A 26,273-nucleotide genomic window follows, 5' to 3' on the forward strand; every position below is an offset into this window, starting at 1 on the left:
CTCCCAGTTATCCCAGTGCTCCCAGTTATCCCAATGGTCCCAGTGACCCCAGTGCTCCCAGTTGCCCCAGTGCTCCCAGTTATCCCACTGGGTCCCCATGATCCCAGCGATCCCAGTTATTCCAGAGACCCCAATTACCCGAGTTGTCCCAGTTTGCCCAGTGCTCCCAGTGCTCCCAGTTATCCCAATGGTCTTCATCATCCCAGGAATCCCAGTTATTCCAGTGACCCCAATTATCCCAGTTTCCCCAGTGCTCCCAGTTATCCCAGTGCTCCCAGTGCTCCCAGTTTCCCCATTGCTCCCATTTCTCCCAGTGCTCCCAGTTTCCCCAGTGCTCCCATTTCTCCCAGTGCTCCCAGTTTCCCCAGTGCTCCCAGTTTCCCCAGTGCTCCCATTACTCCCAGTCTCCCCAGTGCTCCCAGTGCTCCCAGTTTCCCCATTGCCCCCAGTGCTCCCAGTTTCCCCAGTGCTCCCAGTGCTCCCAGTTTCCCCAGTTTCCCCATTACTCCCAGTTTCCCCAGTGTTCCCAGTGCTCCCAGTTTCCCCAGTGCTCCCAGTTATCCCAGTTATCCGTTATCCCAGTGCTCCCAGTTTCCCCATTGCTCCCAGTTATCCCAGTTTCCCCAGTGCTCCCAGTTTCCCCAGTGTTCCCAGTGCTCCCAGTTTCCCCATTGCTCCCAGTTATCCCAGTTTCCCCAGTGCTCCCAGTGCTCCCAGTTATCCCATTGCTCCCAGTGCTCCCAGTTTCCCCAGTGCTCCCATTGCTCCCATTGCTCCCAGTTTCCCCAATTTACCCATTACTCCCAGTGCTCCCAGTGCTCCCAGTTTGCCCATTGCCCCCAGTTATCCCAGTTTCCCCAGTGCTCCCAGTGCTCCCAGTTTACCCATTACTCCCAGTTATCCCAGGTATCCCCGTGCTCCCAGTTTCCCCAGTTTACCCATTACTCCCAGTTTCCCCAGTTATCCCAGTGCTCCCAGTTCCCCCAGTCCCCCCCAGTCTCTCCCAGTCCCTCCCAGTCCCTCCCAGTCCCCCCCAGTCCCTCCCAGTCCCTCCCAGTCTCCCCCAGTCCCTCCCAGTCTCTCCCAGTCCCTCCCAGTCCCCCCAGTCCCCCCCAGTCTCCCCTCCCAGTCTCTCCCAGTCCCTCCCAGTCCCTCCCAGTCTCCTCTCCCAGTCCCTCCCAGTCTCTCCCAGTCCCTCCCAGTCCCTCCCAGTCCCTCCCACTCCCTCCCAGTCCCTCCCAGTCCCTCCCGTTCCCCCCCAAGTCCCTCCCCAGTCCCCCCAGTCCCCCCCAGTTCCCTCCCAGTCCCTCCCACTCCCTCCCAGTTCCCCCCAGTCCCTCCCAGTCTCTCTCCCAGTCTCTCCCAGTCCCTCCCAGTTCCCCCCAGTCCCTCCCACTCCCTCCCAGTCCCTCCCAGTCCCTCCCAGTCCCTCCCAGTTCCCCCCCAGTCTCTCCCAGTCTCTCCCAGTCCCCTCCAGTTCCCTCCCAGTTCCCTCCCAGTCCCTCCCAGTTCCCTCCCAGTCCCCCCCAGTCCCTCCCAGTCCCTCCCAGTCCCTCCCAGTTCCCCCCCAGTTCTTTACTGGTTCTCTGCTCCCTCCTCTCCCCCTTCGCCGTTGTCCCTTTTCCGCCGTGAGTCCTTCGGATCTCGGAGGTCCCTCCGGAGGCTCCGCCTCCTCCTGGCAATGGTCCCAACATCACCTCCAGGTGGGACTCCATCCCCACGTGGTCCTCAACCACCACCACCGCAGGAGGAGGAGGAGGAGGACCATCACCACCCCTGGAAGGACCTCCAGGAGCTCCGGAGCTTCTCCAGAGGCTCCGACACCTCCGGAATGACCTCGAGGTGTCCATTCTGGAACCTTCTCAGCTCCAAACCCTTCACCGGAGGTGAGGAGGAACCTCTGGAACCTTCTCAGAACCACCTCGAGGTGTCCATCCTGGAGACCTTCTCAGCTCCAAACCCTTCACCAGAGGTGAGGAGGAACCTCTGGAACCTTCTCAGAACCACCTCGAGGTGTCCATCCTGGAACCTTCTCAGCTCCAAACCCTTCACCAGAGGTGAGGAGGAACCTTTGGAACCTTCTCAGAACCACCTCGAGGTGTCCATCCTGGAGACCTTCTCAGCTCCAAACCCTTCACCAGAGCTGAGGAGGAACCTCTGGAACCTTCTCAGAACCACCTCGAGGTGTCCATCCTGGAACCTTCTCAGCTCCAAACCCTTCACCAGAGGTGAGGAGGAACCTTTGGAACCTTCTCAAGAAGCCACCTCGGAGATGTCCATCCTGAGAGACCTTCTCAGCTCCAAACCCTTTCACCGCACCCCCCCCCCCCCCAAACCGTAGGTGAGGAGGAACCTCTTGGAACCTTCTCAGCTCCTAAACCCTTCACCCAGAGGTGAGGGAGGAACCTCTGGGACCTTCTCAGAACCACCTTCGAGGTGTCCAACCCTGGAACTTCTCAGCTTCCAAAACCCTTCACCAGAGGTGCTAGGAGGAACCTCTTGGAACCTTCTCAGCTCCAAACCCTTCCACCAGAGGGTGAGGAGGAACCTCTGGAACCCTTCTCAGAACCACCTCGAGGTGTCCAATCCTGGACTCTTCTTCGAGCTCCCAAACCCTTCACCAGAGGTGAGGAGGAACCTCTGGAACCTTCTCCCAGAACCCCTCGAGGTGTCCATCCTGGAGACCTTCTCAGCTCCAACCCTTCACCAGAGGTGAGGTAGGAACCTCTGGAACCTTCTCAGAACCACCCCTTCAATGTGGTCCATCCTGGAGACCTTTCTCCAGCTCCAAACCCTTCACCGGAGGTGAGGAGGAACCTTTGGAACCTTCTCAGAACCACCTCGAGTGTGTCCATCCTGGAGACCTTCTCAGCTCCAAACCCTTCACCAGAGGTGAGGAGGAACCTTTGGAACCTTCTCAGAACCACCTCGAGGTGTCCATCCTGGAACCTTCTCAGCTCCAAACCCTTCACCGGAGGTGAGGAGGAACCTTTGGAACCTTCTCAGAACCACCTCGAGGTGTCCATCCTGGGACCTTCTCAGCTCCAAACCCTTCACCAGAGGTGAGGAGGAACCTCTGGAACCTTCTCAGCTCCAAACCCTTCACCAGAGCTGAGGAGGAACCTCTGGAACCTTCTCAGAACCACCTCGAGGTGTCCATCCTGGAACCTTCTCAGCTCCAAACCCTTCACCAGAGGTGAGGAGGAACCTCTGGAACCTTCTCAGAACCACCTCGAGGTGTCCATCCTGGAACCTTCTCAGCTCCAAACCCTTCACCGGAGGTGAGGAGGAACCTCTGGAACCTTCTCAGAACCACCTCGAGGTGTCCATCCTGGAGACCTTCTCAGCTCCAAACCCTTCACCAGAGGTGAGGAGGAACCTCTGGAACCTTCTCAAGAACCACCTCGAGGTGTCCACCGGGAGACCTTCTTCATATCCAAAACCCTTCAACCAGGAGGTGAGGAGGAACCTCTGGAAACCTTCTCAGCTCCAAACCCTTCACCAGGAAGGTGAGGAGGAACTTGGAAGCCTTCTCAGAACCACCTCGAGGTGTCCATTCCTGGAGACCTTCCTCTTCAGCTCCAAAACCCGTTCATCATGAGGATGAGGAAGGAACCTTGGAGCACCTTCTCAGAACCACCTCGAGGTGTCCCAAATCCTGGAGACCTTCTCACTCCAAACCCGTCACCAGAGGTGAGGATGAACCTCTGGAAACCTTCTCAGCTCCAAACCCTTCAACCAGGAGGTGAGGGAGGAACCTCTGGACACCTTCTCAGAACCAACCTCGAGGTGTCCATCCTGGAACCTTCTCGCTCCAAACACCTTCACCAGAGGTGAGGAGGAACCTCTGGAACTCTCAAACACCTCGAGGGGTCCATCTGAGACCTTCTCAGCCTCCAAACCCTTCACCAGAGGTGAGGAGGAACCTCTGGAACCTTCTCAGAACCACCTCGAGGTGTCCATCCTGGGACCTTCTCAGCTCCAAACCCTTCACCAGAGGTGAGGAGGAACCTCTGGAACCTTCTCAGCTCCAAACCCTTCACCGGAGGTGAGGAAGAACCTTTGGAACCTTCTCAGAACCACCTCGAGGTGTCCATCCTGGAGACCTTCTCAGCTCCAAACCCTTCACCGGAGGTGAGGAGGAACCTTTGGAACCTTCTCAGCTCCAAACCCTTCACCGGAGGTGAGGAGGAACCTTTGGAACCTTCTCAGAACCATCTCGAGGTGTCCATCCTGGAGACCTTCTCAGCTCCCCGTGGTGGCCCCAACCTTCTCAACCATCTCCAGATCCTCCATCCAACCTCAGTGGTGGCTCCAAAGCCCACTTTGGTGTCTCCAAAGGTCACTTTGGTGTCTCCAAAGCCCACTTTGGTGTCTCCAAAGCCACTTTGGTGTCTCCAAAGCCCACTTTGGTGTCTCCAAAGACCACTTTGGTGTCTCCAAAGCCCACTTTGATGTCTCCAAAGGCCACTTTGGTGCCTCCAAAGGTCACTTTGAGGACTCCCATCCCACCTCCAGGAACCCCCGTGGTGGCCCCAACCTTCTCAACCATCTCCAGATCCTCCATCCAACCTCAGTGGTGGCTCCAAAGGCCACTTTGGTGTCTCCAAAGCCCACTTTGATGTCTCCAAAGCCACTTTGGTGTCTCCAAAGGCCACTTTGGTGTCTCCAAAGCCACTTTGGTGCCTCCAAAGGTCACTTTGAGGACTCCCATCCCACCTCCAGGAACCCCCGTGGTGGCCCCAACCTTCTCAACCATCTCCAGATCCTCCATCCAACCTCAGTGGTGGCTCCAAAGGCCACTTTGGTGCCTCCAAAGCCCACTTTGATGTCTCCAAAGCCCACTTTGATGTCTCCAAAGCCACTTTGGTGTCTCCAAAGCCACTTTGGTGCCTCCAAAGGTCACTTTGAGGACTCCCATCCCACCTCCAGGAACCCCCATGGTGGCCCCAACCTTCTCAACCATCTCCAGATCCTCCATCCAACCTCAGTGGTGGCTCCAAAGGCCACTTTGGTGCCTCCAAAGCCCACTTTGATGTCTCCAAAGCCCACTTTGGTGTCTCCAAAGGCCACTTTGGTGTCTCCAAAGGTCACTTTGAGGACTCCCATCCCACCTCCAGGAACCCCCATGGTGGCCCCAACCTTCTGAACCATCTCCAGATCCTCCTCCAACCTCAGTGGTGTCTCCAAAGGCCACTTTGGTGTCTCCAAAGCCACTTTGGTGTCTCCAAAGCCCACTTTGATGTCTCCAAAGGTCACTTTGGTGTCTCCAAAGACCACTTTGGTGTCTCCAAAGCCCACTTTGGTGTCTCCAAAGCCACTTTGGTGTCTCCAAAGCCCACTTTGGTGTCTCCAAAGACCACTTTGGTGCCTCCAAAGCCCACTTTGATGTCTCCAAACCCCACTTTGGTGTCTCCAAAGACCACTTTGGTGCCTCCAAAGGTCACTTTGAGGTCTCCCATCCCATCTCCAGGAACCCCCGTGGTGGCCCCAACCTTCTCAACCATCTCCAGATCCTCCATCCAACCTCAGTGGTGGCTCCAAAGCCCACTTTGGTGTCTCCAAAGCCACTTTGGTGTCTCCAAACCCCACTTTGGTGCCTCCAAAGCCACTTTGGTGCCTCCAAAGGCCACTTTGATGTCTCCAAAGCCACTTTGGTGTCTCCAAAGCCCACTTTGGTGTCTCCAAAGGCCACTTTGGTGTCTCCAAAGCCCACTTTGATGTCTCCAAAGCCACTTTGGTGTCTCCAAAGCCCACTTTGATGTCTCCAAAGGCCACTTTGGTGTCTCCAAAGCCACTTTGATGTCTCCAAAGCCACTTTGGTGTCTCCAAAGACCACTTTGGTGCCTCCAAAGGTCACTTTGAGGTCTCCCATCCCATCTCCAGGAACCCCCGTGGTGGCCCCAACCTTCTCAACCATCTCCAGATCCTCCATCCAACCTCAGTGGTGGCTCCAAAGCCACTTTGGTGTCTCCAAAGGTCACTTTGAGGACTCCCATCCCATCTCCAGGAACCCCCATGGTGGCCCCAACCTTCTCAACCACCTCCAGATCCTCCCTCCAACCTCAGTGGTGGCTCCAAAGCCCACTTTGATGTCTCCAAAGGCCACTTTGGTGCCTCCAAAGGCCACTTTGATGTCTCCAAAGGCCACTTTGATGTCTCCAAAGCCACTTTGGTGGCTCCAAAGACCACTTTGGTGTCTCCAAAGGCCACTTTGGTGCCTCCAAAGGTCACTTTGAGGACTCCCATCTCACCTCCAGGAACCCCCATGGTGGCCCCAACCTTCTCAACCATCTCCAGTTCCTCCTCCAACCTCAGTGGTGGTTCCAAAGCCCACTTTGGTGTCTCCAAAGCCACTTTGGTGTCTCCAAAGCCACTTTGGTGCCTCCAAAGCCCACTTTGGTGCCTCCAAAGCCCACTTTGGTGTCTCCATAGACCACTTTGGTGTCTCCAAAGGTCACTTTGGTGTCTCCAAAGCCCACTTTGATGTCTCCAAAGCCACTTTGGTGCCTCCAAAGCCCACTTTGGTGCCTCCAAAGGTCACTTTGAGGACTCCCATCCCATCTCCAGGAACCCCTGTGGTGGTCCCGACCTTCTCAACCATCTCCAGATCCTCAATCCAACCTCAGTGGTGGCTCCAAAGGTCACTTTGGTGTCTCCAAAGCCCACTTTGATGTCTCCAAAGCCCACTTTGATGTCTCCAAAGCTCACTTTGATGTCTCCAAAGCCCACTTTGATGTCTCCAAAGCCCACTTTGATGTCTCCAAAGCCCACTTTGGTGTCTCCAAAGCCACTTTGGTGTCTCCAAAGACCACTTTGGTGTCTCCAAACACCACTTTGGTGTCTCCAAAGGTCACTTTGGTGTCTCCAAAAGGCCACTTTGATGTCTCCAAAGCCCACTTTGGTGCCTCCAAAGGTCACTTTGAGGACTCCCATCCCATCTCCAGGAACCCTTGTGGTGGCCCCAACCTTCTCAACCATCTCCAGATCCTCCCTCCAACCTCAGTGGTGGCTCCAAAGCCCACTTTGGTGTCTCCAAAGGTCACTTTGGTGCCTCCAAAGCCCACTTTGATGTCTCCAAAGCCCACTTTGATGTCTCCAAAGCCCACTTTGGTGTCTCCAAAGACCACTTTGGTGTCTCCAAAGCCACTTTGGTGTCTCCAAAGCCCTCTTTGGTGTCTCCAAAGGCCACTTTGGTGCCTCCAAAGGTCACTTTGGTGTCTCCAAAGACCACTTTGATGTCTCCAAAGCCACTTTGGTGCCTCCAAAGACCACTTTGATGTCTCCAAAGCCACTTTGGTATCTCCAAAGACCACTTTGGCGTCTCCAAAGCCACTTTGGTGTCTCCAAAGCCCACTTTGGTGTCTTCAAAGCCCACTTTGATTTCTCCAAAGGCCACTTTGGTATCTCCAAAGCCCACTTTGGTGTCTCCAAAGCCACTTTGGTGTCTCCAAAGCCCACTTTGGTGTCTTCAAAGCCCACTTTGATTTCTCCAAAGGCCACTTTGGTGTCTCCAAAGCCCACTTTGGTGTCTCCAAAGCCCACTTTGATGTCTCCAAAGCCCACTTTGGTGTCTCCAAAGCCACTTTGGTGCCTCCAAAGGTCACTTTGAGGACTCCCATCCCATCTCCAGGAACCCCCGTGGTGGCCCCAACCTTCTCAACCATCTCCAGATCCTCCCTCCAACCTCAGTGGTGGCTCCAAAGCCCACTTTGATGTCTCCAAAGCCCACTTTGGTGTCTCCAAAGGCCACTTTGGTGTCTCCAAAGCCCACTTTGATGTCTCCAAAGCCCACTTTGATGTCTCCAAAGCCCACTTTGGTGTCTCCAAAGCCCACTTTGATGTCTCCAAAGCCCACTTTGGTGTCTCCAAAGGCCACTTTGGTGTCTCCAAAGCCCACTTTGGTGCCTCCAAAGGCCACTTTGATGTCTCCAAAGACCACTTTGGTGTCTCCAAAGGCCACTTTGGTGTCTCCAAAGCCACTTTGGTGTCTCCAAAGGCCACTTTGGTGTCTCCAAAGCCCACTTTGATGTCTCCAAAGCCACTTTGGTGCCTCCAAAGCCCACTTTGATGTCTCCAAACCCCACTTTGGTGTCTCCAAAGGCCACTTTGAGGACTCCCATCCCACCTCCAGGAACCCCCGTGGTGGCCCCAACCTTCTCAACCATCTCCAGATCCTCCCTCCAACCTCAGTGGTGGCTCCAAAGCCCACTTTGGTGTCTCCAAAGGCCACTTTGGTGCCTCCAAAGGTCACTTTGGTGTCTCCAAAGGTCACTTTGGTGTCTCCAAAGCCACTTTGGTGTCTCCAAAGCCACTTTGATGTCTCCAAAGGTCATTTTGGTGCCTCCAAAGGTCACTTTGAGGACTCCCATCCCACCTCCAGGAACCCCCGTGGTGGCCCCAACCTTCTCAACCATCTCCAGATCCTCCATCAACCTCAGTGGTGTCTCCAAAGCCCACTTTGATGTCTCCAAAGGTCACTTTGGTGTCTCCAAAGCCCACTTTGGTGCCTCCAAAGACCACTTTGGTGTCTCCAAAGGTCACTTTGGTGCCTCCAAAGCCACTTTGGTGCCTCCAAAGCCACTTTGGTGCCTCCAAAGCCACTTTGGTGTCTCCAAAGGCCACTTTGGTGTCTCCAAAGACCACTTTGTTGTCTCCAAAGCCACTTTGGTGTCTCCAAAGCCCACTTTGGTGTCTCCAAAGCCACTTTGGTGTCTCCAAAGCCCACTTTGATGTCTCCAAAGGCCACTTTGATGTCTCCAAAGGCCACTTTGGTGTCTCCAAAGCCCACTTTGGTGTCTCCAAAGCCACTTTGATGTCTCCAAAGCCCACTTTGATGTCTCCAAAGGTCACTTTGGTGTCTCCAAAGCCACTTTGGTGTCTCCAAAGCCCACTTTGGTGTCTCCAAAGGCCACTTTGGTGTCTCCAAAGCCCACTTTGATGTCTCCAAAGCCACTTTGGTGTCTCCAAAGCCCACTTTGGTGTCTCCAAAGCCCACTTTGATGTCTCCAAAGCCACTTTGGTGTCTCCAAAGCCACTTTGGTGTCTCCAAAGGTCACTTTGGTGTCTCCAAAGGTCACTTTGGTGCCTCCAAAGACCACTTTGGTGCCTCCAAAGGTCACTTTGGTGCCTCCAAAGCCACTTTGGTGCCTCCAAAGGTCACTTTGAGGTCTCCCATCCCACCTCCAGGAACCCCCATGGTGGTCCCAACCTTCTCAACCACCTCCTGGATGGTTCCTCTTAATTCCATCCTCCTGGTGATGTCCTCTTCGTCCGAATCACCTGGAAAAGCCGAAGGAAAAGGTTGGGAAAGGTCATGGAAGAGCTTCCACCACCCAATCCCGGTCCGGATGGAGGTGGGACATCACCCAAACCCCATCGAGAAGGACCTCCATGGAGTTCCACCTTCACTTTGGAGAAGAGAACCAACGGAGACGGTGGGAAAAGGGATTTGGAGGAGAAGAAAGTGGCGCTGAGGGCCAAAGAGTGACCCTGGGAGGAGGTTCTGGGAGGACATTGAGGTTCCACCACCCCTGGAGCTTCAGGAGAACCCCAATGTGGACTTCTCCTCCTCCGTTCCAAAGTGGTGGAGAGGAAAGAGGGAGAAGAACCTGAAGGAAGCGGAGGAGGAAGCGGTTCCTCCTCCTCCACCACCATCAGTGAAGGAGAGGAGAAGGTCCTCCTGGGCAGGAGAAGGTGGTGGTGGTCCCATAACTCCATAAAGAGCTCCGGGTGAAGCCTAAAGGAGAACCTTCACCCAAGGGAGAACTTCCACCCAATGGAGAACCTCCGGGAGGAAAAAGGCAACGTACACCGAGGAGTCCATGACAGGAAGGGGCGGGGCTGGAGGACCATGGGGTGGGGTTGGAGGACCAAGGGGTGGGGTTGGAGGACCAAGGGGTGGGGTTGGAGGACCACCAGGTGGAGCTGGAGGACCAGGAGGTGGAGCTGGAGGAGCAGGTGGGGCTGGAGGACCAAGAGGTGGGGCTGGAGGACCAAGGGGTGGAGCTGGAGGACCAAGGGGTGGGGTTGGAGGACCACCAGGTGGAGCTGGAGGACCAGGAGGTGGGGTTGGAGGACCAGAAGGTGGAGCTGGAGGAGAAGGTGGGGCTGGAGGACCAAGAGGTGGGGCTGGAGGACCAGGAGGTGGGGTTGGAGGAGAAGGTGGGGCTGGAGGACCAAGAGGTGGGGCTGGAGGACCAAGGGGTGGAGCTGGAGGACCAAGGGGTGGGGTTGGAGGACCAGAAGGTGGAGTTGGAGGACCACCAGGTGGAGCTGGAGGACCAGGAGGTGGGGTTGGAGGACCAAAGGGTGGAGATGGAGGAGGAGAAGGTGGGGATGGAGGAGGAGAAGGTGGAGATGGAGGAGGAGAAGGTGGGGATGGAGGAGGAGAAGGTGGAGATGGAGGAGGAGAAGGTGGAGATGGAGGAGGAGAAGATGTTGTTGGGACCAAGAGTGTGGTGATGAGGACCAGAGGATGGGGTTGAGGACCAGAAGATGGTGATGAGGACCAGAAGATGGGGTTGAGGACCAGAGGATGGTGATGAGGACCAGAGGATGGGGTTGAGGACCAGAAGATGGGGTTGAGGACCAGAGGATGGGGTTGAGGACCAGGAGATGGGGTTGAGGACCAGAAGATGGTGTTGAGGACCAGAAGATGGGGTTGAGGACCAGAAGATGGTGATGAGGACCCGAGGATGGCATTGGAGGAACCCTCCATACTCACCAAACCCAGCGGTGACCTTCGACGGTGCCTTCCCCCGAGGCCACCGGGGCGGTGGGGACCTCCTGTGGTGGACCACCACCTCCTCGTTGGGAGAGGAACTGCGAGAGGAGAGGAACCCGAGGTGACCTCCCCACCCCCATCAGCTCTTGGGGTTCCAGAGGACCTCCAACCCCACCACCGTGACCCCCCCAAAGCCCTTCCCAAGAGGTCCCCGTAGGGAAGTCCTCATCTTCTTCTGTTCTTCTGCTGCTTCTGCAGCCCCAAAACCGCTCTGAGGACCTCAAAGTCCCTTCTCGGTGGTTGCGGAGGCGGTTGAGGTTCTTCACGAGGTCCTCAGGGCCACCAGAAGACACCCGAAGAGCTTTGAAGGCCACGGGAGGGAGCGGAGGGCGTTATCGTGGCCACCGGCATCGAGTTGGTGGCCACTGGCATCGAATTGGTGGCCACCAGCATCAAATCATGGCCTTTGGCATCAAATTGGTGGCCTCCAGCATCGAATTGGTGGCCACCAGCATCAAATCATGGCCGTCAGCATGAAGTTGGTGGCCACCAGCATCAAGTTGGTGGCCACCAGCATCAAATCATGGCCATTGGCATCAGGTTGGTGGCCACCAACATCAAATTGTGGCCATTGGCATCGAGTTGGTGGCCACCAGCATCGAATCGATGACCTTTGGCATCAAATTGGTGGCCACTGGCATCGAGTTGGTGGCCACCAACATCAAATCATGACCATCGGAATCAGATTTGTGGCCACCAACATCAAATTGTGGCCATTGGTATCAAATTGGTGGCCACCAGCATCAAATCATGACCATCAGAATCAGATTTGTGGCCACCAGCATCAAATTGTGGCCATTGGCATCGAGTTGGTGGCCACTGGCATCAAGTTGGTGGCCACCAGCATCAAATCATGGCCATTGGCATCAAGTTGGTGGCCACCAACATCGAATCGATGACCTTTGGCATCAAATTGGTGGCCACCGGCATCAAATCGATGACCTTTGGCATCAAGTTGGTGGCCACCAACATCAAATTGGTGGCCACCAGCATTGAATCAATGACCATTGCCATCAAGTTGGTGGCCACCAGCATCAAATCAATGACCTTTGGCATCAAATTGGTGGCCTCCAGCATCGAATTGGTGGCCACCAGCATCAAATCATGGCCATTGGAATCAAATTTGTGGCCACCAGCATCAAATCGTGGCCATTGGCATCAAGTTGGTGGCCACCAGCATCAAACCATGACCATCGGAATCAGATTTGTGGCCACCAGCATCAAATTGTGGCCATCGGCATCAAGTTGGTGGCCTCCAGCATCGAATTGGTGGCCACCAGCATCAAATCATGGCCATCAGAATCAGATTTGTGGCCACCAACATCAAATCATGGCCACTGGCATCAAGTTGGTGGCCACCAGGATCAAATCATGGCCATTGGCATCAGATTTGTGGCCACCAACATCAAATCGTGGCCATTGGCATCAAGTTGGTGGCCACCAGCATCAATCATGACCATCAGCATGAAGTTGGTGGCCACCGGGATCAAGTTGGTGGCCTCCAGCATTGAATCATGACCATCAGCATCAAATTGGTGGCCACCAACATCAAATCGATGACCTTTGGCATCGAGTTGGTGGCCACCAGCATCAATTCGTGACCATTGCCATCAAATTGGTGGCCACCAACATCGAATCGTGGCCGTCAGCATCAAGTTGGTGGCCACCAACATCAAATCGATGACCATTGGCATCAAGTTGGTGGCCACCAGCATCGAGTTGGTGGCCACCAGCATCAAATCATGACCATCGGAATCAGATTTGTGGCCACCAACATCAAATCATGACCTTTGGCATCAAATTGATGGACACCATCACCAAATCATGGCCGTCAGCATGAAGTTGGTGGCCACTGGCATCAAGTTGGTGGCCACCAGCATTGAATTGGTGGCCACCAGCATCAAATCATGACCATCAGAATCAGATTTGTGGCCACCAGCATCTAATTGATGACCTTTGGCATCAAGTTGGTGGCCTCCAGCATTGAATCATGAACTTTGGCATCAAGTTGGTGGCCACCAACATCAAATCATGACCATCAGAATCAGATTTGTGGCCACCAACATCAAATCATGGCCATTGGCATCAAGTTGGTGGCCACCAACATCAAATCATGGCCACCAGCATGAAGTTGGTGGCCTCCAGCATCGAATTGGTGGCCACCAACATCAAACCATGACCATCGCCATCAAGTTGGTGGCCACCATCCTCAAACCGGTGGCCCCCCTGGAGCCGGAGGGGCCGTTCCCACCTCCCCATGGTTCCCACCTGAGGTCCTCCCCGGCTCTCCTCACCTCCTGAGGGTCATTGTCCGGGGGGGGACCTGCGGTGGCCCTTGGGGCAACGGAGGACCTTTGGCTTCCAAGTGGCGCCTCTTGGCCGGCAACGGTGGCCTCTTCGTGGTGGCCTCTAAGGGCTTCTCAACCCATGGTGGCATCTCCAGAGGGTTCTGAGGAGCAGACGGTGACCTCTTTGTGGTCTCCTCTAAGGGCTTCTCAACCCGTGGTGGCATCTCCAGAGGGTTCTGAGGAGCAGACGATGACCTCTTTGTGGTCTCCTCTAAGGGCTTCTCAACCCGTGGTGGCATCTCCAGAGGGTTCTGAGGAGCAGGCGGTGACCTCTTTGTGGTCTCCTCTAAGGGCTTCTCAACCCGTGGTGGCATCTCCAGAGGGTTCTGAGGAGCACACGGTGACCTCTTTGTGGTCTCCTCTAAGGGCTTCTCAACCCGTGGTGGCATCTCCAGAGGGTTCTGAGGAGCACACGGTGACCTCTTTGTGGTCCGTGGTGGCATCTCCAGAGGGTTCTGAGGAGCAGACGATGACCTCTTTGTGGTCTCCTCTAAGGGCTTCTCAACCCGTGGTGGCATCTCCAGAGGGTTCTGAGGAGCAGACGGTGACCTCTTTGTGGTCTCCTCTAAGGGCTTCTCAACCCGTGGTGGCATCTCCGGAGGGTTCTGAGGAGCAGGCGGTGACCTCTTTGTGGTCTCCTCTAAGGGCTTCTCAACCCGTGGTGGCATCTCCAGAGGGTTCTGAGGAGCAGACGTTGACCTCTTTGTGGTCTCCTCTAAGGGCTTCTCAACCCGTGGTGGCATCTCCAGAGGGTTCTGAGGAGCAGACGATGACCTCTTTGTGGTCCATGGTGGCATCTCCAGAGGGTTCTGAGGAGCAGGCGGTGACCTCTTTGTGGTCTCCTCTAAGGGCTTCTCAACCCGTGGTGGCATCTCCAGAGGGTTCTGAGGAGCAGACGATGACCTCTTTGTGGTCCATGGTGGCATCTCCAGAGGGTTCTGAGGAGCAGACGATGACCTCTTTGTGGTCTCCTCTAAGGGCTTCTCAACCCGTGGTGGCATCTCCAGAGGGTTCTGAGGAGCAGGCGGTGACCTCTTTGTGGTCCGTGGTGGCATCTCCAGAGGGTTCTGAGGAGCAGGAGGTGATCCAAACGGTGTTGGAGAAGAGGAGAACCTCACAGGAGGTCTACATCCCACCCGAGGTGGAATGGGTGGTGGGATGCGAGCGATGGACCCCTCTTGGTCCACCTCCACCGTGGGTGGAAGCTCCTCCGCGAGGTCCTCGGTGGAGGTGGGACGGAAGCGGTGGCTCTTGAAGGGAAGAGGTTTCCTCGGAGAACCTTTGGTGGTCTCCAACGAAGCTTCTGAGAAGGTTTTTTGAAGGCCCCCGAGGATGCGACGGCGGTGGCCGGGCAGAAGAACCCCGAGGTGGGTGAGGACCTCATCGCTCAACGCCCGACAGTCCCCCACGGTCCATAGGTCCTCGTGGTGGAAGGTCTCCACGTACTGCTCCAGGTGAAGAGCTGCCAACCAGGAGGACACCGGCATGGTCTTCTCCTCCTCCTCCATGGTGGTGGTGGTGGTGGACCTCTCAGAACATCTCCAGAAGGTCAGGAGGACATCAGGACCTGCAGGTGGGTGAGAAGATGGGTGAGAAGCAATGGTTGAAGGCCAAACCGTGACCTTCCATGGAATGAGGAGGTGGATGGGACCTCCAAGTCCACCCCTTTCCATCTCCACCACCTCTCGTTCCATGAAGAACGTGGCCTTCAACACCTCCAAAGATGGAGAATTGACTTCTCCGGGTAACCAAATGGCCTGAAAGCTCCTCTGGAATCTCCTGGAACCTTCTGGAAGGTCTCCATGGAATCTTCTCCTGATAACAAACCACCTCTCCAGGTTCTCCAGAAGGTTCTCCAACCTTCAAATCATCTCGGTGATCTCCACCGGCTTCACCTCAACGTCTCCGTGATGTCCTTCCTGAGCTGAGGACTCCACCAGAGAATTCCAGGTGGGACCTCACCAGGGAGCGGTGGAGAACCTCCACCTTCACCCTATGGCTTTGGTGGTCCTCATGTCCTTCTCCTCAGGGTTGATCTCCATCCATGGTCCATCCGGGGGGGCTCAATCCACCACCTCCAGACCACCAGAGCTGAGGAGAAGGAGAGGACGGGAGGTGGGGGGACCTCACGGGGGTGGTAGAACATCCATCCCACGTCCCATCTCCACCCAAGGAGGTCCAAGAAGGAGAAACCGGAGGTCCTCACCACCACCGGTGACCTCAGATGGACTTCTGGAAGGGTTCTTTGAGGCGTTTTGAGGTCTACGGAGAAGATCCACGTTGGGATCTCCACGTTGGAGATCTCCACCTTGGGAAGAACCCAAGGAGGTCCAAGAAGGAGAAACCGGAGGTCCTCACCACCACCGGTGACCTCAGATGGACTTCTGGAAGGGTTCTTTGAGGCCTTTTGAGGTCTACGGAGAAGATCCACGTTGGGATCTCCACGTTGGGATATCCACGGTGGAGATCTCCACGTTGGGAAGAACCCAATGAGGTCCAAGAAGGAGAAACCGAGGTCCTCAGCACCACCGGTGACCGGTCCTCAGATGGACTTCTGGAAGGGTTCTTTGAGGCCTTTTGAGGTCTATAGAAGATCCACGTTGGGATCTCCACGTTGGATCTCCACGGTGGAGATCTCCATGGTGGGAAGAACCCAAGGAGGTCCAAGAAGGAGAAACCGGAGGTCCTCAGCACCACCGGTGACCTCGGATGGACTTCTGGAAGGGTTCTTTGAGGCCTTTTGAGGTATAGAAGATCCACGTTGGGATCTCCACGTTGGGATCTCCACGGTGGAGATCTCCACATTGGGAAGAACCCAAGAGGTCCAAGAAGGAGAGGGAGGTGATGGATGATTCTGGAAGGGAGGCCTTTTGAGATGGAGATGTGGGATGGGGAAGATGAGGAGATGGGATGGAGATGGAGATGGAGATGGAGGTGGAAGAGATGGAGATGGAGGAGATGGAGAAGATGGAGATGGAGGAGATGGAGATGGAGGAGATGGAGATGGAGATGGAGATGGAGAAGATGGAGATGAGATGGAGGAGATGAGATGGAGGAGATGGAGATGGAGGAGAAGGAGATGGAGGAGATGATATGGAGGTGGAGGAGATGGAAGAGATGGAGGAGATGGAGATGGAGGACATGGAGGAGGTGGAGGAGATGGAGGTGGTGGAGATGGAGGAGATGGAGATGGAGGTGATGGAGATGGAGATGGAGGAGACGGAGGAGATGGAGGAGATGGAGATGGAGGAGATGGAGGAGGTGGAGGAGATGGAGGAGATGGGGATGGAGATGGAGATGGAGGAGATGGAGATGGAGATGGAGAAGATGGAGGAGGTGGAGGAGATGGAGGAGATGGAGGAGATGGAGGAGGTGGAGGAGGTGGAGATGGAGGAGATGGAGGTGATGGAGATGGAGGAGATGGAGGAGATGGAGATGGAGGAGATGGAGGAGGTGGAGGAGATGGAGATGGAGGTGATGGAGATGGAGGTGATGGAGATGGAGGAGATGGAGGAGATGGAGATGGAGGACATGGAGGAGGTGGAGGAGATGGAGATGGAGGAGATGGAGATGAAGATGAGGATGGAGATGGAGATGGAGATGAGATGGAGATGGAGGAGATGGAGGAGATGGAGAAGATGGAGATGGAGGAGGTGGAAGAGGTGGAGGAGATGGAGATGGAGATGGAGGTGATGGAGATGGAGGAGATGGAGGTGACGGAGATGGAGGAGATGGAGATGGAAGAGATGGGGATGGAGATGGAGATGGAGATGGAGATGGAGATGAGATGGAGGAGATGGAGGAGATGGAGATGGAGATGGAGATGATGGAGATGGAGGAGGTGGAGATGGAGGAGGTGGAGGAGGTGGAGGTGATGGAGATGGAGGAGATGGAGGTGGAGGAGATGGAGATGGAGGAGATGGAGATGGGCTCCCGACACTCACAACCACTTCTCCCGCCATCTTGGTGGCCACAAAACACCGAGTGGTGGCCACCAGGAGCCCTTTCGTCTCCCAACCGCCCTCTCGATGCCTCCACCCCCACCGGTGGTTCCTCTTTCCCCCTCTTCCGGATGTCATTAACGAAGAAGACCTCGTTAACGACCACCACCTCGTTAAGGTCCCCCCCTCCCCCTCCCTTTGGCTCTACCGAAGTGGTCCACTTGCCCCAAAGTGGTCTCCGGTGGCCCCTAAGGACCTCCTGAAGGACCTCTCGGAGATGTTCCTCCACCCACGGATGAACTTCCGGATGAACCCCAACGGAGGGGGAAGGGCTTCGAGGAGGAAGGAGGAAGGAAGGGGTGGGGGTGGACCACCAATTGGAGGGTTGGGAGAAGCCGTGGGCCACCAAAAGCCAACGTGTGGCCACCAGGGAGGGAATAAGGGAGAGGGTGGGTGGTGGCCACATCTCCACCGCTTTGAGGTCCCCTGGGAAGAAATGGGGTTGGAGGACACGGAGAAGGGTGTGGGGGTCAAGGGGTGAAGGGTGGGGAGAGCGGTGGCCACCGGGAGCCAAAGTGTGGCCACCAAAAGCCAATGTGTGGCCACCAATGAGGAGTAAGGGAGAGGTTGGGTGGTGGCCACATCTCCACCGCTTTGAGGTCCCCTGGGGAGAAATGGGGTTGGAGGACACGGAGAAGGGTGTGGGGGTCAAGGGGTGAAGGGTGGGGAGAGCGGTGGCCACCGGGAGCCAAAGTGTGGCCACCAAAAGCCAACGCGTGGCCACCAGGGAGGAGTAAGGGAGAGGGTGGGTGGTGGCCACATCTCCACCGCTTTGAGGTCCCCATGGGGAGAAATGGGGTTGGAGGACACAGAGAAGGGTGTGGGGGTCAAGGGGTGAAGGGTGGGGAGAGCGGTGGCCACCGGGAGCCAAAGTGTGGCCACCAAAAGCCAACGTGTGGCCACCAGGAGGGAATAAGGGAGAGGTTGGGTGGTGGCCACATCTCCACCGCTTTGAGGTCCCCTGGGGAGAAATGGGGTTGGAGGACACAGAGAGGGGTGTGGGGGTCAAGGGGTGAAGGGTGGGGAGGGCGGTGGCCACCGGGAGCTGAGATGTGGCCACCAAAAGCCAACGTGTGGCCACCAGGGAGGAGTAAGGGAGAGGGTGGGTGGTGGCCACATCTCCACCGCTTTGAGGTCCCCATGGGGAGAAATGGGGTTGGAGGACACAGAGGAGGGTGTGGGGGTCAAGGGGTGAAGGGTGGGGAGAGCGGTGGCCACCGGGAGCCAAAGTGTGGCCACCAAAAGCCAACGTGTGGCCACCAATGAGGAATAAGGGAGAAGGTGGGTGGTGGCCACATCTCCACCGCTTTGAGGTCCCCTGGGGAGAAATGGGGTTGGAGGACACAGGAGGCAGTGGTGTGGGGGGTCAAGTGGGTGAAGGGTGGGGAGAGCGGTGGCCACCGGGAGCCAAAGTGTGGCCACCAAAAAGCAATGTGTGGCCACCAATGAGGAAGTAAGGGAGAGGTTGGGTGGTGGCCACATCTCCACCGCTTTGAGGTCCCCTGGGGAGAAATGGGGTTGGAGGACACGGAGAAGGGTGTGGGGGTCAAGGGGTGAGGGTGGGGAGAGCGGTGGCCACCGGGAGCCAAAGTGTGGCACCAAAAGCCAACGTGTGGCCACCAGGAGGGAATAAGGGAGGGGTTGGATGGTGGCCACATCTCCACCGCTTTGAGGTCCATGGGGAGAAATGGGGTTGGAGGACACGGAGAAGGGTGTGGGGGTCAAGGGGTGAAGGGTGGGGAGGGCGGTGGCCACCGGGAGCCAAAGTGTGGCCACCAAAAGCCAACGTGTGGCCACCAGGGAGGAGTAAGGGAGAGGGTGGGTGGTGGCCACATCTCCACCGCTTTGAGGTCCCCTGGGGAGAAATGGGGTTGGAGGACACGGAGAAGGGTGTGGGGGTCAAGGGGTGAAGGGTGGGGAGAGAGCGGTGGCCACCGGGAGCCAAAGTGTGGCCACCAAAAGCCAACGTGTGGCCACCAGGGAGGAGTAAAGGAGAGGGTGGGTGGTGGCCACATCTCCACCGCTTTGAGGTCCCCTGGGGAGAAATGGGGTTGGAGGACACAGAGAAGGGTGTGGGGGTCAAGGGGTGAAGGGTGGGGAGAGCGGTGGCCACCGGGAGCCAAAGTGTGGCCACCAAAAGCCAACGTGTGGCCACCAGGAGGAGTAAAGGAGAGGGTGGGTGGTGGCCACATCTCCACCGCTTTGAGGTCCATGGGGAGAAATGGGGTTGGAGGACACGGAGAAGGGTGTGGGGGTCGAGGGGTGAAGGGTGGGGAGAGCGGTGGCCACCGGGAGCCAAAGTGTGGCCACCAAAAGCCAACGTGTGGCCACCAATGAGGAATAAGGGAGAAGGTGGGTGGTGGCCACATCTCCACCGCTTTGAGGTCCCCTGGGGAGAAATGGGGTTGTCCTTAAGGACCCAAAATCTCCATAAATAATGCGATTAATAGAGGAAATATCGCGATTAATAACTGAATCGGTCCATAAATGGCCCCAATATCGTGATTAATCGGTCAAATATGGCGATTAATAACATTAATAGTGCCATTAATAACCCAATATTGCTATAAATAGCCCCAAATCGGCCAAAAATAGACCAAATAATGCTATTAATAACCAAATATCGCTATGAATGACCCCAAGATCGTGATAAATAGAGGAAATATCGTGATTAATAACCGATTCGGTCCATAAATGACCCCAAAATCACGATTAATCGGTCAAATATGGCGATTAATAACATTAATAGTGCCATTAATAACCCAATATTGCTATAAATAGCCCAATATTAACCAAAAATAGACCAAATAATGCTATTAATAAGCAAATATCGCTATGAATGACCCCAATATCGTGATAAATAGAGGAAATATCGTGATTAATAACCCTAATAGTGCCATTAATAGCCCAATATTGCTATAAATAGCCCAAAATCAGCAAAAAATAGACCAAATAATGCTATTAATAACCAAATATCGCTATGAATGACCCCAAGATCGTGATAATTAGAGGAAATATCGTGATTAATAACCAAATCGGTCCATAAATGGCCCCAAAATAATGATTAATAGGTGAAATATGGCGATTAATAACACTAATAGTGCCATTAATAACCCAATATTGCTATAAATAGCCCAAAATTAGCCAAAAATAGACCAAATAATACTATTAATAACCAAATATCGCTATGAATGACCCCACGATCACGATAAATAGAGGAAATATCGCGATTAATAACCAAATCGGTCCATAAATGGCCCCAAAATCACGATTAATCGGTCAAATATGGCGATTAATAACGCTAATAGTGCCATTAATAACCCAATATTGCTATAAATAGCCCAATATTAACCAAAAATAGACCAAATAATGCTATTAATAACCAAATATCGCTATGAATGACCCCAATATCGTGATAAATAGATCAAATATCGCTATTAATAACGCTAATATTGCCATTAATAGCCCAACATTGCTATAAATACCCCAATATCGGCAAAAAATAGACCAAATAACGCTATTAATAACCAAATATCGCTATGAATGACCCCAATATCGTGATAAATAGAACAAATATCGTGATTAATAATCAAATCGGTCCATAAATGACCCCAAAATAATGATTAATAACCCTAATAGTGCCATTAATAACCCAATATTGCTATAAATAGCCCAATATCGGCAAAAAATAGACCAAATAATGCTATTAATAACCAAATATCGCTATGAATGACCCCAATATCACGATAAATAGAGGAAATATGGCGATTAATAACCCTAATAGTGCCATTAATAACCCAATATTGCTATAAATAGCCCAATATTAGCAAAAAATAGACCAAATAATACTATTAATAACCAAATATCGCTATGAATGACCCCACGATCGTGATAAATAGAGGAAATATCGTGATTAATAACCAAATCAGTCCATAAATGACCCCAAAATAATGATTAATAGGTGAAATATGGCGATTAATAACCCTAATAGTGCCATTAATAACCCAATATTGCTATAAATAGCCCAATATCGGCAAAAAATAGACCGAATAATACTATTAATAATGAAATTGGTCCATAAATGACCCAAAAATCACAATAAATAGATCAAATATGGCGATTAATAACACTAATAGTGCCATTAATAACCCAATATTGCTATAAATAGCCCAATATCAGCAAAAAATAGACCAAATAATACTATTAATAAATACCGCTATTAATCACCCAAATATCGCTATTAATCCCTCAATATCGCTATTAATCACCCAAATATCGCTATGAATCACCCAAATATCACTATCAATACCCAAATATCGCTATTAATCCCCAAATATCGCTATTAATCCCTCAATATCGCTAATAATCACCCAACTATCGCTATTAATCCTGCAAATACCGCTATTAATCACCCAAATATCGCTATTAATCCCTCAATATCGCTATTAATCACCCAAATATCGCTATTAATGACCCAAATATCGCTATTAATCCCCAAATATCGCTATTGATCACCCAAATATCACTATTAATGACCCAAATACCGCTATTAATCACCCAACTATCGCTATTAATCCCTCAATATCGCTATTAATCACCCAACTATCGCTATTAATCACCCAAATATCGCTATTAATCACCCAAATATCGCTATTAATCCCCCAAATATCGCTATTAATCACCCAACTATCGCTATTAATCCTCAATATCATTATTAATCACCCAAATATCGCTATTAATCACCCAAATATCGCTAATAATGACCCAACTATTGCTATTAATCCCTCAATATCGCTATTAATCACCCAAATATCACTATTAATTACCAAATATTGCTATTAATCCCCAAAATATCGCTATTAATCCCCGAATATCGCTATTAATACTCAAATATCGCTATTAATCACCCAAATATCACTATTAATGACCCAAATACCGCTATTAATCACCCAACTATCGCTATTAATCACCCAAATATCGCTATTAATCACCCAAATATCGCTATTAATGACCCAACTATCGCTATTAATCCCTCAATATCGCTATTAATCACCCAAATATCGCTATTAATCCCCCAAATATCACTATTAATGACCCAACTATCGCTATTAATCCCCCAAATATCACTATTAATCACCCAACTATCGCTATTAATCCCCCAAATATCACTATTAATCACCCAAATATCGCTATTAATCACCCAAATATCGCTATCAATACCCAAATATCGCTATTAATCACCCAACTATTGCTATTAATCACCCAAATATCGCTATTAATCCCCAAATATCGCTATTAATCACCCAACAATCGCTATTAATCCCTCAATATCATTATTAATCACCCAAATATCGCTATTAATCACCCAAATATCGCTAATAATGACCCAACTATTGCTATTAATCCCTCAATATCGCTATTAATCACCCAAATATCACTATTAATTACCCAAATATTGCTATTAATCCCCAAAATATCGCTATTAATCCCCGAATATCGCTATTAATACCCAAATATCGCTATTAATCACCCAAATATCGCTAATATGACCCAACTATCGCTATTAATCCCTCAACTATCGCTATTAATCCCCCAAATATCGCTAATAATCCCCCAATATCGCTATTAATCACTCAACTATCGCTATTAATCCCTCAATATCGCTATTAATCCCCCAAATATCGCTATTAATCACCCAAATATCGCTATTAATCACCCAACTATCGCTATTAATCACCCAAATATCGCTATTAATCACCCAAATATCGCTATTAATCCCTCAATATCGCTATTAATCACCCAAATATCGCTATTAATCCCCCAAAATCGCTATTAATCACCCAAATATTGCTATTAATCACCCAACTATCAGTATTAATGACCCAACTATCGCTATTAATCCCTCAATATCGCTATTAATCCCCCAAATATCACTATTAATCACCCAAATATCGCTATTAATCCCCCAAATATCGCTATTAATCCCCCAACTATCGCGATCCTTGGCCCCATTCCGGCCGCTCTCACCCCGCTATCCCATTCCGAATCCGAGGATACCCTAATCTTGAGGTCATTACCGGCACCATTCCCGCTTCCAGGGAGCCGGAACGGAGCCGGAACCGATCCGGAACCGATCCGGAACCGGAGAGGAGGAGGGGGAGGGGGAGGGGGAGGAGAGGCCGAAGGCGTCGGATCCCGGTCGGAATGTTGGCCGCCGTCCCGGGAATGTTGGCGCGAGGCCCAGCGATGCCGACGGCGTTGGTTGGTGGCGGAACTGGGGCAGAGAGGGGCGGGGCCCGAGCCACTGGGGAGAACTGGGATGGACTGGGATGGACTGGGATGGAGATAAAATGGACTGGGATGGACTGGGATGGACTGGGATGGAGATAAAATGGACTGGGATGGACTGGGATGGACTGGGATGGAGATAAAATGGACTGGGATGGACTGGGATGGACTGGGATGGAGATGGGATGGACTGGGAGGGACTGGGATGGACTGGGAGGGACTGGGATGGACTGGGATGGAGATAAAATGGACTGGGAGGGACTGGGATGGACTGGGATGGAGATGGGATGGAGATGGGGTGGACTGGGAGGGACTGGGATGGACTGGGATGGAGATAAAATGGACTGGGATGGACTGGGATGGACTGGGATTGACATGGGATGGACTGGGATTGAGCTGGGATGGACTGGGAGGAACTGGGATGGACTGGGATTGAGCTGGGATGGACTGGGATTGAGATAAAATGGACTGGAAGGAACTGGGATGGACTGGGATTCTGCTGGAATGAACTGGGATGGACTGGGATTGAGATAAAATGGACTGGAAGGAACTGGGATGGACTGGGATTGTGCTGGGATGGACTGGGATGGACTGGGATTGAGATAAAATGGACTGGAATGAACTGGGATGGACTGGGATTGAGATGGGGTGGACTGGAATGGACTGGGATGGACTGGGATTGAGATGGGGTGGACTGGGATGGACTGGGATGGACTGGGATGGACTGGGATTGAGATAAAATGGACTGGAAGGAACTGGGATTGTGCTGGGATGGACTGGGATTGAGATGGGGTGGACTGGGATTGAGCTGGGATGGACTGGGATGGACTGGGATTGTGCTGGGATGGACTGGGATGGAGATAAAATGGACTGGGATTGTGCTGGGATGGACTGGGATTGAGCTGGGATGGACTGGGATGGACTGGGATGGAGATGGGATGGACTGGGATTGAGATGGGGTGGACTGGGATGGACTGGGATTGACTGGGATTGAGATGGGATGGACTGGGATGGACTGGGATGGACTGGGATTGAGATAAAATGGACTGGAAGGAACTGGGATGGACTGGGATTGAGATGGGATGGACTGGGATTGAGCTGGGATGGACTGGGATGGACTGGGATGGACTGGGATTGACTGGGATTGAGATAGGATGGACTGGAAGGAACTGGGATGGACTGGGATTGTGCTGGGATGGACTGGGATTGTGCTGGGATGGACTGGAAGGAACTGGGATGGACTGGGATTGAACTGGGGCGTACTGGGATTGAACTGGGATATACTGGGATTGAGCTGGGTTATACTGGGGGGAGCTGAGGCATACTGGGACTGAACTGGGATATCCTAGGACTGAACTGGAGCATACTGGGATGGACTGGGATTGAACTGGGGCGTACTGGGATTGAACTGGGGCATAGTGGGACTGAACTGGGATATCCTAGGACTGAACTGGAGCATACTGGGATGTACTGGGATTGAACTGGGGCATAGTGGGACTGAACTGGGATATCCTAGGACTGAACTGGAGCATACTGGGATGGAAGTGGGATGTACTGGGGTGAACTGGGATGTACTGGGATTGAGCTGGAGAGCACTGGGACTGAACTGGGGCATACTGGGGTAAACTGGGGCGTACTGGGATTGAACTGGGGCATACTGGGACTGAACGGGGATCTTCTAGGACTGAACTGGAGCATACTGGGATGGGAGTGGGATGTACTGGGGTGAACTGGGATGTACTGGGATTGAACTGGAGAGCACCGAGACTGAACTGGGGCGTACTGGGATTGAGCTGGAAAGCACTGGGACTGAACTGGGGCATACTGGGGTGAACTGGGATGTGCTGGAACTGAACTGGGGTGAACTGGGAGGGAACTGGGGAGCACTGGGATTGAACTGGGGGGAACTGGGACTGAACTGGGGAGCACTGGAACAGAACTGGGCTATACTGGGACAGAAGTGGGGAGTACGTGGATTGAACTGGGGCGTACTGGGACTGAACTGGGGCGTACTGGGGTGAACTGGGATGTACTGGGGAGCACTAGGATTGAACTGGGGCATACTGGGGTTGAACTGGGAAGCAATGGGACTGAACTGGGGAGTACTGGGGAGCACTGGGATTGAACTGGGGAGTACTGGGGAGCACTGGGATTGAACTGGGATGAATCAGCATCAAACTGGGTCATACTGGGGATCACTGGGGTTGAACTGGGTCGTACTGGGGTGAACTGGTGTGTACTGGGACTGAACTGGGATGTGTTGGGATTGAACTGGGGTGAACTGGGATGGAACTGGGGAGCACTGTGGTGAACTGGGGAGCACTGGGATTGAACTGGGTCATACTGGGGTGAACTGGTGTGTACTGGGGTTGTACTGGGTCATACTGGGTCATACTGGTTTGTACTGGGACGGAACTGGGATGAGCTGGGATTGAAGTGGGATGAACTGGGATGGAACTGGGGAGCACTGGGGTTGAACTGGGTCATACTGGTGTGTACTGGGACTGAACTGGGATGTGTTGGGATTGAACTGGGGAGCACTGGGATTGAACTGGGGAGCACTGGGATTGAACTGGGTCATACTGGGGTGAACTGGTGTGTACTGGGACGGAACTGGGATGAGCTGGGATTGAACTGGAATGAACTGGGATGGAACTGGGGAGTACTGGGGTTGAACTGGGCCATACTGGTGTGTACTGGGACTGAACTGGGATGTGCTGGGATTGAAGTGGGGTGAACTGGGATGGAACTGGGGAGCACTGGGGTTGAACTGGGCCATACTGGGGTGAACTGGTGTGTACTGGGACTGAACTGGGGAGCACTGGGATTGAACTGGGGAGCACTGGGATT

General features: G+C 53.1%; 1 protein-coding gene across 1 annotated transcript in view; it reads right to left on the reverse strand.

Moving 5' to 3' along the window:
* ARAP1 (ArfGAP with RhoGAP domain, ankyrin repeat and PH domain 1) overlaps window positions 1–17,762 on the reverse strand; it is a 113,679-nt gene extending 95,917 nt beyond the window's left edge. The window contains exons 1-5 of the mRNA XM_054082309.1: window positions 17,301–17,762; window positions 13,081–14,701; window positions 10,727–10,824; window positions 9,212–9,282; window positions 1,580–1,675 (exon numbers count right to left, since the gene is read on the reverse strand). Coding sequence (XP_053938284.1) covers window positions 1,580–1,675; window positions 9,212–9,282; window positions 10,727–10,824; window positions 13,081–14,701; window positions 17,301–17,541 — 2,127 coding nt within the window. The 5' untranslated portion in view covers window positions 17,542–17,762. The remainder of the gene's footprint in view (window positions 1–1,579; window positions 1,676–9,211; window positions 9,283–10,726; window positions 10,825–13,080; window positions 14,702–17,300) is intronic.
* Between the last annotated feature and the right edge of the window lie 8,511 nt (window positions 17,763–26,273).

The sequence above is a fragment of the Cuculus canorus genome, chromosome 1 (assembly GCF_017976375.1).
Source record: "Cuculus canorus isolate bCucCan1 chromosome 1, bCucCan1.pri, whole genome shotgun sequence".
In the NCBI taxonomy this organism is placed as follows: domain Eukaryota; kingdom Metazoa; phylum Chordata; class Aves; order Cuculiformes; family Cuculidae; genus Cuculus; species Cuculus canorus.